Source organism: Dufourea novaeangliae, unplaced genomic scaffold (genome assembly GCF_001272555.1).
Source record: "Dufourea novaeangliae isolate 0120121106 unplaced genomic scaffold, ASM127255v1 scaffold14, whole genome shotgun sequence".
Classification (NCBI taxonomy): domain Eukaryota; kingdom Metazoa; phylum Arthropoda; class Insecta; order Hymenoptera; family Halictidae; genus Dufourea; species Dufourea novaeangliae.
In genome coordinates, this window is record NW_015373890.1 from 2,806,503 (window position 1) to 2,827,226 (window position 20,724).

A 20,724-nucleotide genomic window follows, 5' to 3' on the forward strand; every position below is an offset into this window, starting at 1 on the left:
TCACAAGTTCGTTTACGGAAGACTGTCACTTACAGTTGGTCGGATTGTTTACAAAAATGCGAATTTTTTTTTATCGAATAATTCTTGCACTTTTTTCTAGGAAGACTGAAGGACACGCGTGAAAATGAACGAAACACTAGTAGAAGTGATTACTAGACTACGAATGTTTATGGAAAATCACAATTTTAGGCATTAATTAATTGATACATATGTTTTTTGAGAAATTATAATCGTTGTCATATGCCCATAAAAACATAACAATATATTTTGTAATAATTCCGTTCTTGATCAAAATTCAAATGAATGGTAATATTTCGAAGTGTTCATAATAATTTGACCACCCATTGTAATGGCTATGAGGTGTCCTCTTAATAGTATTTTTTTCAGTTAGAATTCTACTTACTCCTATGTAGTTCTACGACAACTAGCATATTCTCTGGTTACATTTAAATGGTCATTATTGCCTCCTTACATTTATAACTAATTTGTACTCCTTATATCCGAATCATAACCGAACTGGGAAAAAAGGAAACCTCTTCTTAATACTTCTTTATTTCGGTCCTAAACATGTAGGCCTACAGAATACACTAATATTTCGCAGAATGAAATAAGGTAAACGATTCTAATTGATTTCATTTTAATATAGTACAACGTTCGATACTTATGACGTTGGTTAGCCTCAAAAGACGGTCGTAAAAAGCAAACGTTATGGAGCCGAGTTGTTAAACAGCACCGCGTCTCCTCTCGAGCTTCGACGTCGGAAATTGAAAGTGAACCGTTTCCGGCCGACCCGGCGTTAACTCCTCTCGTTCGAAACTCGTGATTGTGCACCCAGGGGCGCCCTGTAATCTCGTCCACGACGATACTTTTGTGGTTTTTCTAGTTTCTAACGTGGATCGCCGCTGTCCAATTACACGGGCTCTACAATATTCGGAGCTAAACAGCTGAGAGTTGTTTAAATTTAAATTTCCAGGACATATTATGTACTGTGATCGGGATGTGTCTACTAGAACTGTAAATATTCCGATACCCGAACTATTAGAATAATTCGAATAGTACGGAGAATTCGAATATCATAAAGTATTCGTATTATTTGAATATTCGAATAACAGAATTGATTGAATGTGTAAGTTACTGTAAATACTGAAGTAGTCCCTTTCTAGTTCACCATATTAAGAGTAAAGATAATGAGGATATACATATAAATAGGAATTGCGTACAAATTTTACCACGTAATTATTATTTCAAAAATATATGAATAAATGGTGTGAGTTATTTTAGATATTCAAGTGGTTTCTTTCTAATAGACAATAATAAGAGTAAAGATGTTGAGGATATATAAATAGGAATTGCATACAAATTTTATCGGTTAATTATTATTTCAAAAGTATATGGATAAATGGTGTAAGTTATTTTACCTTTCAAGTGGTCTCTTTCTAATGGACTACCCGTATCGTATAGACACACATACACACACGTGATATTTCATGTGTGTATGTGTCTGTTGCAGAGGGAATAGGAGGGATGGCTCGAATTAAAAACTAATCCAATATTAGCTTCCGTCTGGTCGAGCGATACGATGCTCAACAATTATTTCCCCCAATGCGCCTCTCCACCTCCACTGGAAAACCACCCCCTATGCTCCGCCTATCTGCACACGGTCCGCGCGCCGCAACGAAGGGAGCAATCGCAGAAGCTTATTTACGTGAAAAATGCAATCAATTACATTCAATATGATACTTTTTTTTAATGATTCGAAATTACAACGAGAAATTCAGAACTAACAAATTTAGCACTGAAAAGTTTATAATCGTATGAAAAATGCAATCAATTACATTCACCACGACCCAGTTGGAAAATAGTAGTTACATATACTATTATCCACAAAGCTTTATTTTTACTACATTATGCTTTACTTATTCTAGTTAATTACAATATATTTTTATTAATAAAAATGCATTTTCACGAATGGTGTTTTAACCCTCGCCAGATGGACATAGGGTAATTTTCACCAAACAACAAGTAGCAATCAGCATACTCTTCGTTACAATTCGTAAAGTGCTCATTCATAACTGTTAGACGATTACAATGTCGAAATAGTATTATCTACTTTACTATACTCTTATTTCCCCGGTTTTTTAATTTTTTTCCTGAAGTATTATTTTAGACTGAAAACGTATACGTTTGTTTATAAAAGGCATGACATGAACACATAGCCCAATTCAATCGGTTGATGCGACACTAAACCCGTGCATAAAAAAAAAATATCCATCCATTTCCATAAGCGTTTTCATCCCGGGATCAAGGATCTCCCTCAACCGAAGCCGGGGTAAAAGCGACGGCGCCGGCTCTCTCGGTTTCCACGGCTCGGCTAAAGCGCAATCACAATAAATTCTCCACGGTTGCGTAAATATTCCCGAGCAGCGCACTCCTCATGATTTTATAAACGCGTATCGTGCGGCCGTTGCGTGGGTGCAATGTGCACGCGTGCGGCCTGCGCAGTGGCCATGATCTATGCACCGTGTACACTGTACAGAGAGAAAAAAAAACGTGAAAGAACAACATTTTCACGTTGCAAAAGTCGCGATTTTCACAGATTTCAATGCGTCCCTTAACACTTACATAATTCAGTATAACGTTTTCTGATACAACCAATAGGTTACGAGTTATCTTATATAATATTTCTTATTCACTCACCTTGTATAAGACCAAAAACACTAACTGAGCGATTATTCCAAAAATTCTACAAATAATTTTGACAATTCTCAAAGTAGATATCATGCAAGAGTACGAATCAACATCGCAGTTTCTAATTACTCGATTAGAGAACCAAAACATTCCAGTTTTTAGGTGTACAATCAATGTTTATAATAATGCTACCGTTCATCCTCAGATCATTAGTTGGAAAAAAGGACCAAATGAACGGTCGGTGTTTGACTAACGTGAAACGATGAAATTTCTATAGCCATTAAACCGTTCAACACGTTTCCTGAAACACTCCGTCCCAACACCATTCGTTTCCTGCCCGTAAAATAGGTCTATTCGTAACTATTTTACCGGCCGTTTCTTTATTTCCGATCGTTTGCGGTTGCGCCCCCTTACGGCCTCCCGCGGAACGTATCGAGGGTGTGTTAAGAAGAAAAAAAAAATAGTCGAAAACGTTCCTTTTTTCACCTTGACGCGCTCGACAGACAGACGGCGGGGCCCCCACTTAAATTTTTATTTTTCCCGTCCGTTAACAAGCCGTTGAAAAGTCTCAAACGATCCCACAAGAGAAAATCTTCCGGTTGTAAAAAGACCACTGCGACCAAACAACACCTCCGCGTAAAGGAAGACGATAATTGGAGCAGTAAAAAGTGAAACGTCGAACTTCCTTCGGCCGTTGAATAACACAGGAATTAAGCGGGAAGTGTTCACTCTCGAGAAATGTCATTCCGTATCGTTTTAGCGTTCAGGAAGACACGAAATTTTTTCTATTATGTTCCAAAAGCTATAAATGTAAACACAAGAGAACCCTTTTTTTTGTCTTATATTGTACCAAGTTGATAAGAATCTTGTAAACGAGTGAAAACAACTGTTCCTAAAGCTGCGTCTACGGTATATAGGATAACAATTTATATAGCAAAGTTATGATGTGTGTGATCGGAAATGTTTTGCCGGGAATTGTAGCATTCTTGAAATGTTATACGATGAAAATACGGAATAAAAGAAATCGATTTTTCCAAAAATTTTGACCGAAGCGTACTCTTAAACCTAGTGTTCATAATCGAAAAGTTCCACACTGTTTCATGACAGGGGTGCGCAGGTATCTGCCCACCAACGACCGTTATTCAAAACCCTCTAACCGATTTTCACTTTCCCTTTCTATTCGAGACAAGTGTATGTTATACTCTGAACTGAAGAAAGAAAGTTAGCAACATAGGTAGTTACTGAAAGCATTCAGTTTTTTTGGTTCAGTTTTGTACGAAGCTTCGAGCAGGGCGGACGTGTTTGAATATTTCTACGTTGAGTATTATATTTCTTTTGTCGGTTGTTTTAATTATTTATTTTCGAGTATTTTACATTGATAAATATTAAAATCAGTTTATTATTGTGTATAAGTTTATTGTGGAAAAATGGAAGAATTAGCAGCCTAAAAGTTTCGGAGGTATGTTATATTAAACAGAAAAAATCGGAATTTTTTAAAAAAGACTAACGCGCGGACACCTTCCATAAGACGCAAAAGGTTTCATCCTGATTGGGTTCATCCGTTGCAGACTAATCGCTGGACATACATAAAAAAAAAACATACACATCGAATTGTGTAATCTCCTTCTCAAATTCGGTCAAAAAAAAAATCGCACAAAAAGCAATCTAACGTTCTACAAAACTATCATTAAAATCCCTAGATTTTGATAGAGACGTAAAGGGGGAACCATAATCGAATCTCCTCGAACACGGAACCGTTCGATAACGGTTTTCGCAGGACGAAAAGTTATCTCCGAAGAAAGTAATAAAGGAGGACGGGAACAATTGCGACGCCCGATGCGGACCGAAATTGCGCACGTCAAACAGTTTCACCCGTCGTTTTGCGCTTTTTCGTTATCACAGGGCGTGCGCGACGGCGCGGCTGTCCCGCGACAAACGACAGCCGACAGACGACAGCTCGAAAAAGGCGAGACACAACGGGTCCCTGGTTCCTCCTCTTTCCTCTCCAAGCAGAAACGCCATTTAGGATGATTGCCTGATTTTACGTATTTATACAAAGAGAAAGTGTGTTGGTGTACCGGCGTTTTCCTTCTATCACTAATATCCGTTTCGCGGCCCCGGGGGCGACGCTGAACGTCCGAGGAGACGGCGTTAAAACTTTGGGTATAACGCGCGATGCAACTTCAAAGTGTAATGGATATTATCCCCGGATTTCAGGGATTCTTTTGCCAGTCCCTGGATCAGCAACCCTCCCGATGGTTATTTGCGAGACAAGAGTAGATTTGAATATTCACAGGTGGGACGAGGCGCGCACAGTCGACAGTAACTTTTCCGGGCAACTGCGATGTCGCGTTTTAGGCGATTGGGTGGTTCCGTATCGGTTCCACGAATGGGAGACCTTCACTTTTAGAAATTTTATTCTTGTAGTATGCCAAAGGGTCTGAATGTGATGAAGTTCTGAGTAAACAGGTCGATATGATTTCGGTTATACAGTGACTCCTCGATGAATGCGACACGAGCAACATAACGTTATTTCCACCACTTGGATCGGTTCATCCCTAAGCGTAGTTAATCAAGAAGCGAACGCGTTAAATAAGAAGCGCGCAAGTGTCGCGCGTCGTTTACCTCGCTTCTGTAACGCTCTAAAAATAATTATTTCGATCTCGAGGGAGCTGGTACAACCGCCATATGTACGCCATATACATACATGTACACAAACGGAAAGAAGCATTATCGGGAAGCGCGGAACGGTTTGTGCATGCGTATTGCAGGCGTACGACAAGCGCCACCCTATAAAGGGCCATTGGCGTAGGGATCCTCGGTTATTCTCGGGGGTATTAAGACGGTAGGAGCGTTACACACACGGCCACGTGCCGTTGCACGGGGCCCTCCTGCTCTGTAACTAACTGGGTGGAAAGAGGGTCACCTATGGGAGGGGGGGGGGACTGGTGCAACCCCGGGTCCCCATGGCACGGTGACGACGCTTTAATATTTAATGCGATTAAACTCATTTCAACCCGCCTCCCGTAATTGGTTTCTGATTAACAGCCAAGTTTTAAGTGCATTGCCCGTGCATGATAGTTATACGCGTCCTGTGACGCTATCAACTAATAACCGTGAGTGCTCGAGGTCTGTAACACGCGTGCTCGCGCGATACGCCATTGTTCTTGCATTTATAACCGGCGGCGTGTCTTATCCGCGCGAGCGTGTGAAATAAACCGTGACTGGGATTTGCGGGTTCGATTAGATTAAAATGACCGTTGTATACAGGGTGTACCACCTAACGTCAGCATCTTCGACATCTCGCTCGTTTTTGGAGATACAGAAAAAACGTGAGGGGAGGATGTTACAGTAATGTCTTGATAAGTGCGACGAACTCGAGTCCGTTACGGAGCATTCGTGACAAGGCGGAAAGATTTTCAGCGCCTCGGAAATTTGTTTTTTGCACGAGGTCGAATCTCTGCTTAGCTTCTGTTTACTGGTCTCTGTATACAAGTATTAATAATCTTCACAAAAAAGAAGCATAAATACAATGCGTAATTGTGACGTCAGCCTCATCTGAGAGATTGATTTCTCAAACTGCATTAAGTTTAACCGCAAATATCATTTTAAACAATTCTTTTTGATCCAAAATAATATTCTCTTGAATATATAAAGTGATAGGATTTTCGTATCGATATTATGAATATTCATACTTTTCGAACAATATTTTTCATGTATCGATATTTAACGTGAGAATATACATATCGATATGGTAACCAATATCGCACATCTCTAGACTACACTACTACTTAATAGTCAGTGACCATTCAAACTTATAAACCGCTTTGCAAAAGGACAGATATCTTCAGTATGTATCATAATGTGTTACAACAGACGTTATAAGATTAATGTACTCATATGAAACAGTGTTTTTTTTTATTTTCGTTAAGTATCCAAATAATTGCTGCAGCAATCACGTTTATTCGTTCGAGGACACTTCGCCAGGTAGAGGTTAGGTTAGTTTATCCCGTTGTTTCCTCGTTTGCCGGAAACGTCGTTAAGAACCGTGTGTATAGCCCTTTGCCATTTTCGGGGAACGATTTTATCTGACCCCACGCGAGACATATAAAGTCCGCGGAATCGAGGCGCCGAATTGCAGTTTGAGATAAGTTGTCCGTAGGGATAATCCACGGACTCAGCAGGTGTCTCGATTCGCCAGGGTTTCACTCCATCTTCCGTTGACAGACGAAATCCCCCTACGGCCAGGGCCGAGAACGGCCGCCGACGCCACCGCCGCCGATCTATCCTATTGACCGTCTGTCCAATTAGGACAGCGAAAACTTAATTAACCGTTCCGATGGACCCGATGAAAACCGAACGACAGGCCCGCGGTGCGCCCTCAGCGCGCGCGCGCGCGCGCGAGGAAACTCGATAATTAATACAAATCCAGGTGTGCAGCGTCCGATAAAAACAATTATCGACTAACAATGATTGATAAACAATTGAGCTTTATAGCAGACGGTATAGCACCAGTAAACTGTGCACGATTCACTAATTCATTTATTAAAGATTTAATCGGTTACAGTCTACGTGGCGAATGTACACTGCTGCTCGTAAGTGTTTGGACACCTCCCAGTCAACCAAACCTGCACAGTCAAATTTTGTCCAATATCTGTTATAAAGTTATGGCTACAAGTTTTATGCAAGATTTGCTTAACACGTTCAACACGTGCTGTAACACTATAAGTATACATTATTGTTTTATTCGAATATTGTGCATACTCCTATGAAACTAAACTACAAAACCGAAGAGTTTGTAGTAAACACCATTGATTAAGTTTTATAGAGATGTATGTAATAACTGAAGAAAAACTTGAATGACAAGGTATAAAGAACAAAACAAGTGAGCTTCCGTAGATACAGCTTTTTATTTGTTCAAATCATCGATCAATTACAACTGACTCTTAGAGAAACACACGCTGATGATAGTTTTAATAATTATTATTGATGGACGGAGGCTGTCGTCGATAATGCTCGACGTTCGCCATTGATTCGGGGAAACTCCTTTTCGGAACAGCGAAAAATTCGCAAGGAAGTTGTAATAACTGCAAAAGAAAAACACAATTCTTAAATAAGACATATGCAAATCACAGAATATGGTGAATTTAATTGCATTGCAGGTATTGTTTCATTCATTCGAGTGAAATATCTCCAAAAATATAAAGGGCTTCAAGAATTTCAGAACCTAAAATGGCGGCTCATAAGGCACGCTTATTACAGAGTGACTTCAGTTGCCAAGAACATTAGTCGAAACATTAATTACCTGGTTGTAACCGTTTCCTTGAAGTAGTAATCTCATCTTCTGTAACTCACAGTTAACAAGGATATTGTCTAATTGACCCGCATTCTTGCTGGGGGAATTCACGAGATCCTCCAGCATGGACGACGATCTTTTACCATTCGTCCAACCGCGACTGTACTGGAACGTCTGACAAATAACTGTTGTCAGCATCAACGAGAAAACGAAATAAGTCAGTACGTGCATGGTAGCCATCTGAAAAATTCGAAAAAGAATACGTTGTTAATAACGTTACACGAATATCGTGCACAAATAGAAATATGTAAAAAAATTCAATTCATCTTTCACCTGACCTTTGTGCAATTGAAATGACCATTTTGCACAATTTGAATTAATTCGACCCGAAATTGAAGTTTAAATAATGCTCTTTATTAGAGAAACTTAAGAATTAATTTTACATCAATGGTTAATTTATATTACAGTCGATAGGTGAACATATTTCCTCGACCCGATTTCAATTTTGGCTTGATTCAATTTAAAGGATCGTAAGGTAATAACTTTTTAAATTATATAAAGGAGGTGGTCTAAATGCGGACTAGCATTTTTGTTTCAGAACTTATTGCCAAATTTATTGAAGATTTTTAAGATGTAACACTTCCATAAGAATATCTAAAACATGTTTACTTTATGATTTGGAGTTTAAATAAGTAATTCTTTTAAGTTATAGTTTCATACTAATCCCGCTATAGTGAAGCACCTGACATAATCTTACTTCCAACTACATAGCTCATATTGAGACCCTAGGCTGTATTAGAACCACCTACTCTACTTTTAAATTTATGTAATATAACTTTTTATGCATATGCTTCACAATTTTATTATTCTTTGCTTTCATTACTAGTTATTGAACTGTAGAATTGATACATTTAGGGCATCTCTTAAATCGAAAGAATTAGGTCAAATGATTTGCTTGAAGTTTAATACCATTTATGTATTATTAATATATTAAAACCCCCAGTGCAGAAAATAAAATTCTGTTGACTTTTGATTTCCATGTATAATAGTGTAAATTGTAAATTGTCATAAACAGGCAGAGTCTATTCATTATTTATTTCCGAGAGTATAAAAACCCTATCAAACATTCTTCTTCAATGTCCTACGTCTTTTTTACTAAGAAAAAATGTAGGAAGCTGCGCCGTGCTTTTAAATTATACCTCTCCATTATTAAAAGAAATAGCATGAATAACTGGTCGCGGTGCACCTAATATCTTTCGTGCGAAACTATTATGAATTTAATTCGAGCCACGGAAACGAGCGTTCCGCGTTCCAAGTAACTGTTACGCCATAAATCGATGGCTGGAGGAGCGTATTTACTTCGCGGGATTCCGTTTGTACAGAAGCGTTTCTAGGCAAACTGATTTGAATTCGTCGTCTTTTTCATGCGCTATTTTTCCTGCAACCCGAGCGCACAAAAAAAAAGAAATGGCTGGTTTTAACTCTCGATGTTCACTCCAGTGTGAACAGAAAACAATGGATCGCTTCGGGTGTCACGGTTGACTCGTCGGATCAACGATCCGTTTGAAACTCGTGCAATTTAAGAACAAGCACTCGGATTGTTTAACGCTCCCGTTGCCTAGTTTAATCAGAAACGAGAACTGTATTTCTCCCTGAGAAGTAAACTTTGAGTAACAAACAAAACGCTAAACACTGTTTAATATTTATTCGAAGAGCAATGGTAGGACTAGGATAATTCAGAACGAGTGGGAATAGAGGGTAAACGCACCAATAAAATGAACATTTAAGAGATTTTACAACTATTAAAGTCGAATTTCAGATGATAATACTATTAATAAACATTTGTCGCATGAAAATTTGACTTTTTAATATCCATACCGTTTTATAAGGTGTAGATTTCAATTTGCAAAATTAAAAAAATGTAATTGATTACATTAAAAAGAAGAGAAATACAGATTTCACCAGCAAATGAACAGTATTAAACAGATTAACATTTCTAACCAATGGCGAAAAAATTGTTTGAATATGAAATGAGGAATTGAAAACAAATTAATATTTAATCATTTGCTTATTTTAACAATTTAATTTACTCGTTTTTATATATATAATGTTAATTCACTGGTACAGGTTCATTTACTGTACATCGAGTCTATTTGGAAAATCTTTCTCAAGACTTGTTCACACTAAAATTTCTATTGCATTCCAATCTTTATCAATTAATTCACAAAAATCTATATTTACATGAAGGTAATTATTTCTTTATAAATTACTTTAGTTTTAAAAAATAGATTAAACAATACACAGATGTCCAGAGAAAAATTATTTTAAAATAAAATAGTTCATATTTTGATATTTTGATTACAAAATAAACATGTATATATTTTGATATTTAGATTGCAAAATAAATATGTATGGTCTAAAGGTTCAGAGTGCAGCCACACGAGCCGCCATTTTGTAACGGTCGAAAAAAAACTCGTCTGGAAGACGAACGTGTAACGACAAAAAAAAGGAAAACGAATGTAGCAGTGATTCTCGCGCCGCTATCAGTCGTCGAAATCACGCTCGATTCCATCCATTTCACAAATTAACTCGCCAATTCGCCGATTAGCGGGGCTCGTTAAGCGAAAAAAGGAAGCCCGGGAGCCTCAATGTTCCTCGAATGTTAAAACGCATTCACTTAAATAACGTTCACGCTTTCGATTCGCAAAACCTGTTGCATTATTGGAAACCGCTTACCAAATCTGTATAATATTAACACTACACCCAGACCTGGGCAAATTTTATTTGAAATGAAAATAAGGAATAACTATTTGAAATAATTTATATCGAAACTTTATTTTCAATATTGTTATTTAAAAATATAAATATTATCGATTTATTTGAAATAGTATCCATTTCAAATGACGAATTATTTTGTTATTTTTTATTGAGATCATATCGCCGAAGCCAATCGTCTTAGCACGAACGCGCCAAAAGAAGGTGGAGTTGCTTGAAAAAAAAAAAAGAATGAGTTGGAAGTGGAATAGGAAGTCACGGAAGGGTTGTTGTCTGGTGCAGGAATAGCTAATTGAAGGTAGAAAGCCTTAATATTCCTCTATCATATACATATGACTAATATCAGTCTAAAATAAGAGTCAGACCGGCTTTTTACCGTATGCGGTTTCATTGTTTTCTTCGTAAATTCATGAAAACCACGTGCTTTTCAAATTGTCACTAAAATGATAAAGTAGCCGGTCTACTCTAGTAGTCAAATACAGTTAGCAAGTGTAATTCGCTTTTAGCTTCTGGACCAAGTTAACCAGTCGCACTCCAGAATCAAGTAAACACGAATTTACGACGTTCGTGGTACAGAATCGCGATTTCAAAACGGTAGAAAAGCAGAGGCAGGGAGAGAGAGAGAAAAAAGAAAAAGCCCCCGACATTTATCTCTGTTGCCTGTGACAACCGGGTACACGCTGCGCGTCACGTGAGGGGGTTTTTTCGAAAAATTTTAGAGTACCCTCGTACGTTTCCACGTGCTAATTTTAAAGGAACCATTAACGCTACGCGCGTCCCCAGTCATTAAGATAAGAGTAAGTGCTACTAAGTGTCCCGCGGATAAGGAAACGTGACCAGCATCTCTCTGTCGCATAGAAGACTCGAGGAACCCCCCCCCCCCCCTCACGTATTTGCATTGTTCGACCCCGTAGCCAATAATGGCGATACCACAAACAGCGGCCGACGAACGATCCGCCGCTGATTTTTCCAATCTCCCTACGGCGGCCATGATGGAATTTACGCGCGTCATTGGTCGCGGAGGACTCCTTCGAACGGAAGGTGATCCTCTCTGATAACCAGTTGTGTACAAGTTTCGTGCAAATTGCCAGTAAATAAAGACAAAAGTTCTCTAAACAACCATAGCCATCTGTTTCCGCATTTGGCTTGGGTTCATCAGGTAACGCCAGCTGATAAAATGGTAAAGCAAATTGGCAGCAAGTCTTTGCAACATAACCTATTTCAAATTGGGGGCGAAAATGGAACAGTGTCTGGCGCGAGCCAATTTGCTGCATATGTTGCTGTCAGTCTGCACGCAAGTTATTTATAACAGATCTTATAACTGGACTACGGATTTTATACGTTTATAGCCTATACAGGGTGTCCCACCCAACTCTGCCACCCTTAATTATTCTCTTATTTGTCACGGGAGAAAGTTATTGTATTTTAGGGAGGAAATTAGGCTATGAGATCGAAGATCATCTCAAGGTCATAGTCTTCTGAGATGTCTGTCTCTTTCGACAAAACTTATATTCGACGAACTTAACTCCTTATATTAATGTTTTCCTTTACTATTCATGTGAAATGTGTTTGTTTATCGGCCGTTCGTACGCTTGAATGTCCAAGCAAGTTGGCCGTACACGTTCCGGGGATAAATTTCATTGGACTGATTAAAAAATCAGTACGACAGATTGAATCTCGCGCGAATAACTCACTCCGCAATCAAAGAAATCAATCATCCGAAATTGCAATCCGTGGCAAGGGAAGGAAAAATAATCGTACACTTGATAAACTGTGATCTGATGCCGTTCCATCGGTGGTGCTGCGCACATACCGATCAAAAGTTGATTTCTTTTTGTTTTTTCATTTTGATCGATACGAGGAATTCGTTTTTTTTTTTCTATTTTCGTCGCCTCCAGCTTTAATCTATTGCACTCGCCTGCTCGTTTATTATCTGTTGACGTTTTTTCAGAATTTCCGTTGGTCACATTTATCGATAAACTTAGGGTAAAAACTGCCTGAAACTGGGCAATCCGCAGCCTTAGCAATAGTTCGAATTAAGCAGTCCAGAACCTTAATTTAGGGATATTTAAATTTTTAATCGTCCACGGTGTAACAATCATAAATAAAGGAACGTACGTGAAATTTTTTATTATGCAAACCATTTTCTCCCAGCACATATATAACGAATACATTTCACAATGAATATTTTTACACTACCCGGTCTCCATCATTACCGAGATAGCACATGACGCCTTGAAGACGTCCATTTTACAGCTATTTTAGGTCTAAGGCGCCTTTAAGCCATCTTCAGGACGTCTTTTGACGTCATGTGCTATCTGAGATTAACCTCAGTAATCGTTAATTAATCTAAACATTCTTATCGTCGTTGCTATTTAATTACTATATATTTAGTAAATTTTGTAATATCTACGATAAAAATTATTTACGATTCTACCTAATATAATGGATAATGAAACTAGGGCACAGAAATTCGCCTGTTATTTATTCTATCATGTTCAAATACTATCCCAAGATGAAATTCCTTTAATTGCTTTATCTCAACAAGAAAATATCAAAATATTCGCGGGAACTTGTAACAATGTTGAAAGCTAGGGTCAGTGCACCAGTAACTGAATGTTATCCATATATAAAAATTAGTAAATTGATTTAATATTAAAATAAGCAAATAATTGCATAAATATCAATTTTTTTTCAATTCCTTATTTTTTTTTTTATATTTAAACAATTTTCGCGCCACTGGTTAGAAATGTTCATTTACCTAATATTGTTCATTCATTGCTGAAATCTATATTCTTTTCCTTGTAATATTATTAATTACATTTTTCCAATTTTTCAAATTGACATCTATACGTTATAAAAAGGTATAGACATTAAAAAATCTAATATTTATGTGGTAAATATTCATTAATATTATCACTTGAAATTCGACTTTAATAGTCACAGAATCTCTTAAGTGTTCATCTATTGTTGCGTTTATCCTGATACAATTTTCAGCAAATATTCTTACCTTAAAATTTCACAGAAATGGCGGAGGGATCGTCTACACGGGTGATGTGTCGATCGCCGTAAAATTTCAGACAGTGTCATACGTGATCGCACCGGTCCAGGTTTATATAGGGAAACCCTGTCTCACGCTACCATTCATAGATCTCTCATTAAAAGCCTCCCCCTCCTGAACCTTATACTATATTATCAAAAGTTTGGCGTGTCCTCCCCGTACTAACCAACAATAAAGACACTAATTATTATTAACGAACATTGTAGCGAACTCCGTCGACTATAGGCAACTGCATAATAAATTTTAATTGGGACGTTTAGAGTTTCCAGGGGGGTTGTTAAATCCCACAAATAACGTAGTTCGTGTGGCGTTCGCCATAGTAATTAACGCAATCAAACACATGTTCGTAAGGAACTTTGTTGACGAGGGAAACGAAACTTGTTGTATTTTCTTTGATGCATCATTATTTGATTTAAAAATCAAAATACGGTTCCAGGGATCTATTGTTATATCAGCGTGCGATTACGAAAAGTAACATATGTTTTATTGCTGTGAAATAACCGAGGCTAATTGTCATTGTAATTATTGCTGGCAATTTGCTCAAAACTTGTACACAACTGGTTATCATTGCTATGTCTGTATGCAGAAAATATCCTGATAACTTGCTGTGTACAAGTTCTTTTTTATTTGTTTATAGCAAATCTAGCATAAAACTTGTAGTCATAACTTTATAACAGGCATTGAACAAAATTTGGCTTTGCAGGTTTGGCTGACTGGGTAGTTCTAGTGTTAATATTCATAAGAAACGATGAAATCGGATCGATAAACACGATAAAGTTTTGAAAATATTCTAATAATTTCTTCACATTCACATTGCAATGAAAGTTGTGGAATATCTGAGCGAAGGTATATTATTGTACCATTTTAATCGTCGTTATAAGAATGCCCTAACCAGTTATTTCGACTGTTTTGGTAGTTCTAGAAAGATAACTAACACATTCTACTGTTTCGCCACGAAGAGTAGCACATTTTTTATTTTTCGGCGAAAACTGATCGTTGAAATTGTACAAAAGCGTTTTCCATCGAAAAACTCAACCTTTAAAAATATTGTTTAATAAATAGAAACTCTATCTAATCTCCAAAAGGACAAAAAAATATAAAAATTTAAATATGCATAATTTAATTCGCTATAAACGATACACACTACACTTCGTAGGAAATCATTCGAATTTGTTAGTTTTCGTAGCGAAAGACGAAACAAGCTTCTTTTCGTAGCCAGCCATTCGAATATGCCATTTTTCCCGGCAAAAAACGAAACGTACTACTTTTCGTAATGCACACGAATATACACAGTTACAATAAGAAGCAAAACTGAACGCACGCGTGAAATTTTAACATAAATAATGTTTTATGCGAGTGATGAGTATAGAATTCATGTTCAAGTATATGACATATTTATAAACGTAAATAACATTTTATTCAAATCTCGAGTATGGAATTCAATTTCAATGTTTACATATAAATCGTAAAAAAAACGAAACACGTAGTATTATGTAGGATGTTTTCGGCTTTCCATGAAAAATATTAAATTAGTAGTATGTATAAGTACCTACTCAGGATTATTATTTTGCAATTTTCGCCACCAAAGTAGTGGGGGCGCCACTAAATGTCCCATAAATTCCCAAATTTTTCCGGCACTTTTCTGAATCCAACATGGTGGAAAAGCCTGCAAGTTGGTGGCGCCCTGGTGGGGGCCTAGAGACCCCCACAAACTTGCAGATTTTTTCCGCCATCTTGGATTCAGAAAAGTGCCGGAAAAATTGGGGTATTTATGGGACATTTAGTGGCGCCTCCACCACTTTGGTGGCGAAAATTGGAACTAATTCCAGAACTTCCAAAACTTAAAGTTTTAGAATTAATTATTTTATTATTATTTATTACATTTTTGGTTAATTGATATTAAGAATACGAGTGGAAATAGTGCGGGATTAATGAATAACGTTGTGAGGCTTTGTGTAAATAAAATATCAATTTTGGTTTATTTAAATGTACAAATAAATACACTATTTCGTTGTTCAACAATAACGTTTATTTTTTAATTATTGATAAAAGTTACATGTATAAAACAGATCTTCTGTACATTTGTAATATCATTAAAGATTACACTCAGTCTCCAAAATCTATTATATGACATTCCTTTCAACAGAAGATTAAGTTCCCTAAATACTTTTGTGTCAGAAAATAGTTAAAACATAAATGTTTCGAGTTACTTCTATAAAGAATATAAAGAACTGAAAATATGTTCAACTTTGATCGATCACTGTCACGATCCTGCACTACATTTTTCCCTAAATTCTTTATATTAGCAACCGTAAGTCAGGTAAACATAAGATTTATTACACGGTGATAGTTCATGATCTTAATGTCACAAAACATGATTCGTGTGTTCGTCTCATCGTGTGTGCACATATTATTGAATGTTCATTGACTGATTACTATGAAAACGTGTTTCATTTAACAAATGGCATGAGTACCAGTGTGACTATCCGTTGTGTGGCAAGCCCGTGCTAGTATCTATTTATAGAGAGTACATGTACTGTTTTCTATGGCAGGATCTAACATATGAAAGTCACTGCATGACTTTAATATCATAACATTTTTGCCTTACAATTTGAATAAGTATGAACGTACGTCAAATAAACTAATGAGGCTCTAGTAGATGGTGCTTGAGAAGCTGTGTCTCAGAAAAATCGAAATAAACACTAATTCTGTTCACTAAAGCAGCGCTTAGACATGCTTCTCGCACAAAAAGTAAAAAATTATGTGTAAGTAATATTGAGCAGTAAACTTTTATAGTTTAAAATAAGGATGGAACATTTTTTGTATGAATTTCAATCTGATTTGTTGAAAAATTTAAAAACGTTGTTAACGCCTGTTGAACACTTTGGATTAATATTACTGTGTTTAAGACAAATGATGGACTGTCCTTGTTAGAATAGGACTAGAATAAATAGTAAACACCAAAATCCACATTACTTTGTCAGTTGTGATCCCTTCAAATTAATCAAACATGTATCTTTTTAATATGTATGACGTGATACATATATTTCAGCAAGCTTTTTCTTAAAACTTCAAACAATTCATATTTTTTACTTTTATAAAAAAGTATTTACTCAAATTTAAAAATATCTTACACAATACTCTATTAGTTTACAGCTCAACATTTTAATCCCGTTCTATGCAATAAATTATATCTTTGGTTAGTTCATCTCCATACGTTTTAACGGCAACAATGCTCTTTGAAAAATGTGATTAACGTCACATTTTAAAACTTTTAATCACAATGTCAATGATCTCTGCCACATTAATTTTGCATCAACTGTATCCACTGTATTGCATCTTGGATGCATATCCTTCTTAAAAGTAATCATCCAATTCATTAGCCTGTTATTAACACTGTCCAAAATGATATATGGCACATATATCTCACACAATGCTCATTCAAAAAACTGTCAGTAGAGTGCCTTCATGCATCACTTGAAAGGGAATCTTCTATCACCAAATTAACTGTGACGTTTTATGCGAACAGAACGTCCTCCTGGAGATCTGAAACACATTACATCAAACTATAATTTACAATAGATAATTGTGTACAACTGCACTATATGTAGCAATCAATATTACTTAGCAACTGGATTCTGTTGAATTCCGTCAATATTTTTGAGAATATCACCCATAGATGCCTGAGAATTTAATGGGAATTTTTTACGTTCTTCAACTTTGTGGTCTTGCAAACTTGCTCTCCTGGCGATATGAGGAGTTGTAGGTGGTGGCAATGGTGGTGGTGGTGGTGGTTGCACCTGTGTTATATTTTCACTATCAGTTCCATTTGCTAAAGATGCAGTGGATGTATCTAAACAGATTTTTAATTAGTATATACAATTAATATACTTAGACAATAAACTACTACTAATAGATCAAAATGTATGTTCCTTATATATACTAACATCTAGATTGTTTGTTACTTTTAACTATCGCTGAAATTTGTTCCCTAAGCTCTTGAAGTTCTTGCTCTAGAGCAAGCAAACGAACTTCTGACCCAAAACTAATAGGTTCCAATAAATCTGGTCTTATATTAGAAAGCCTAGTACATACAAATATTATCGAATTAATGAATTGTTAAATCAATTAAGACAAATGAAATTTAATGAAACCATTTACTTACCTAGCTTGTTCAAATCCATTTGTATCTTTACAATCACTACTGGTTTCTTCATTGATCATGGAACTTGTCATTGAATGTAAAGACGTAACACTGACATATATTTTTGGTGGAGGTTTTAAAGGTAAAAGTGAACCAATTCTACGGACAATACTTCTTCTTTTCCCATAGTATTTTGGTGGTTCACACATCTGAAATACAAGATAGAATTGTTTTTTTTACAAATTTCATAGTGTACAATGTTAAGTGAATAACGAAATAGCAACTGGTAATTCGAAAATTTAGAAAACTTTAATCAAAAATGCAATTACGTAAAAGTCACAAATTGAAATTATAAGCAAGTTTGTTGTATGGTTAGTAACACATGGTACTCGTACACGTTATTTGCTTTGCATGACAGTGAAAATGCAATGTCCTACCTTCGAAATCAATTATCGTCTCTTCAAAAATCTTTGATTTTTCAGCTCGATTGTTGAAATGAAATGCTAATGTATTACTGTACGCCTGATACCTGATAGAGCACATCAGGGTCGTCCGAAATTCGAAATTAAAATAGCTTCCTTACCATTGACGCACAGCCAACGTGAGCCAACGTCTGACGACAGGTTGTCGTAACTCGAAGACGCAAACTTCAATGGAAAGCGGCTTAAAGCAAAGCCGTTAAAATACACGTATACTTATATGATGATGTATCTTTTAAAGAATTTATCATTATACATTGTGGACGCGTTTTTCTTTATTACTTCAATGTCTATTTAATAAAACAATCTCCAGCATGTACTAATAAAAACTATTAATACTCGTTACAAAGATTATTTTTAAAAATTTATTTAGAACATTGTTCATATATATTTTCTGCACTTCTTAATTATATAATGTTTTCATTTTTCCGTAAATTTATCTATCGTTTTATAGAAGTTAATAATAACATGAATATATATAGCCTTATATACATGTGCTCCGAAAAATTCAGTTATATGTATACTTTTATAAACAAAACTTTTGCATAATCTGACGCAATCTTTCTAATTGTTATTTATGTACTGAAAGCAACAATGTTCTTTATTCAATAAAGCAGGTTGGGAAGAAATTGTAACGTTTTCGTTACATATGTACTTTAAATTTCCTGATCAAAGATATTGAACATAATTATTAAAATACAGATTTTATAAAATAAAAATATTGATGAATTACTAACACAAAGATCACCCATTATCGGTATTTGTATTTATAAAATATAATTAAAATTAAATTCTGTACAAAGTTTATGAAAAAAAAATATGAGCCGTAAGATGTTACACATAAAAATACAGATATGAAAACTGAATGTTTCTACTTTCTATTCCTTTGAAAAAAGAAGTTATATTTCTTTGTAACAGAGATTTTATTTATATTTCTCGGTATCATATTCTATTTCTGTACCAAAAATTGTTAACATATTACTTGTATATGTTCATCTGTCTTATGTATTTTATACTTTTTTTTTGTATGATAAACAAATTAAATGATATACACGTACATACATGCATATATATGTACATGCAATGTTCATTTATGTATGTGGATATATACATGCATATATCTATACATACAATCTATGCAAAATAGTAACTAGTTTAATGTACAATAAACTTTGTAATGTCCATTTTGGCATTTAGTATACAAACTTTTACATGATACTTGTAAACCACAAACTTATTACCTACTTATTTATATAGTATTTACATTTATAGTCAGTTACATATTACACTGGGTTAAATGAAATACACATAGTATCATCCTAAATTGATTTGGTTTGAAACATAACAATTTCTTGCGCATATTCTATGGCACATAATACAATTGCAATTCTGCATCGTTAGCTTAGAGCTGTTTTACAATCTGCAAACGTTTGTTTTTACTAAAAGAAAAGAAGATAATTGTAAGGAAACTAAGTTTCTTCAATACACTGAACAGTAAATACTTAATTGGCTATCTTTTTTATCACTATTAATTAACTTTGTTACAAACCATATGACATATATATACATTGTTGTTTGTACAATTTTATGTACACATAAGGCATATATTAATACACAAATGAAAATGAAAAATATATATTATATACAATTATTACAGCAATATTGAAATAAAAGTATATCAATATATGTCTGTAAAATTGATAGATGTAGCTCAAAACAGCAAATATTGGTATTAGAAAAAAAAATGAAAATATATTTTTGAGAAAATGTGTATACCAAACTTTATACTACTGAAATAAAATTCATATATTACATACTGTGCTTTTTCTTCATATCAAGATGAGAAACCTTATAAATAAAATAAACATCCGTGATATTTAAACGAAAAACAATTTACCATAACATTTTAAGAAAAGCATGGAAATTCTACTGTCACAAAGAATTTAAACTATTTTTTAACAACCATTATCCATATGCTATATTAGTATATGAAATATAGTTGTGTTGTAGGAAATGACAAAATATTCATTAGCCACTGATATATTCATTTACGTTGTCCAGCATGGCACACATTTTGAATTCAGAAAGACAAAAAACGGGAGCAGAACCAAACCCTTTCTCGAAGGAAAACAATATGTTGTCATTGTACTGTAAGTATTGTGCACAAGAAATATACTATGTTTAAGTGGTATGTATAAAATTTACATCCTTTAGAATCTTAACAGAATATTCTTTCACAACCTCGTTACGATAAATGTCTCACACAGGCAGTCTATATGTA

General features: G+C 35.5%; 2 protein-coding genes across 2 annotated transcripts; both read right to left on the reverse strand.

Annotated features, from left to right (window-relative positions):
* Positions 1 to 7,661: 7,661 nt before the first annotated feature.
* Positions 7,662 to 13,818, reverse strand: LOC107187208 (pro-corazonin-like). Its single transcript, XM_015575244.1, has 3 exons — positions 13,770 to 13,818; positions 7,994 to 8,224; positions 7,662 to 7,775 (listed from the first exon to the last, which is right to left on the reverse strand). Exons 2-3 carry the CDS (start codon positions 8,222 to 8,224, stop codon positions 7,662 to 7,664), a joined length of 345 nt encoding a protein of 114 aa, XP_015430730.1. The 5' UTR covers positions 13,770 to 13,818.
* Positions 13,819 to 17,323: 3,505 nt separating this feature from the next.
* Positions 17,324 to 18,570, reverse strand: LOC107186083 (mitochondrial fission regulator 2-like). The gene is made up of 5 exons (XM_015573892.1): positions 18,402 to 18,570; positions 17,986 to 18,173; positions 17,768 to 17,904; positions 17,445 to 17,673; positions 17,324 to 17,366 (listed from the first exon to the last, which is right to left on the reverse strand). The coding sequence occupies exons 2-5, from the start codon at positions 18,171 to 18,173 to the stop codon at positions 17,324 to 17,326; spliced, it is 597 nt and encodes a 198-aa protein (XP_015429378.1). The 5' UTR covers positions 18,402 to 18,570.
* Positions 18,571 to 20,724: the final 2,154 nt, after the last annotated feature.

Coding starts and splice junctions, on each gene's coding strand:
- LOC107186083 (XM_015573892.1), bottom strand. CDS start 18,173: ATGTGTGAACCACCAAAATACTATGGGAAAAGAAGAAGTATTGTCCGT. Junction 17,905..17,985: donor AATGGATTTGAACAAGCTAG/GTAAGTAAATGG, acceptor TGTATGTACTAG/GCTTTCTAATATAAGACCAG. Junction 17,367..17,444: donor CAACAGAATCCAGTTGCTAA/GTAATATTGATT, acceptor AATGTGTTTCAG/ATCTCCAGGAGGACGTTCTG.
- LOC107187208 (XM_015575244.1), bottom strand. CDS start 8,224: ATGGCTACCATGCACGTACTGACTTATTTCGTTTTCTCGTTGATGCTG. Junction 7,776..7,993: donor AAGGAAACGGTTACAACCAG/GTAATTAATGTT, acceptor TTTCTTTTGCAG/TTATTACAACTTCCTTGCGA.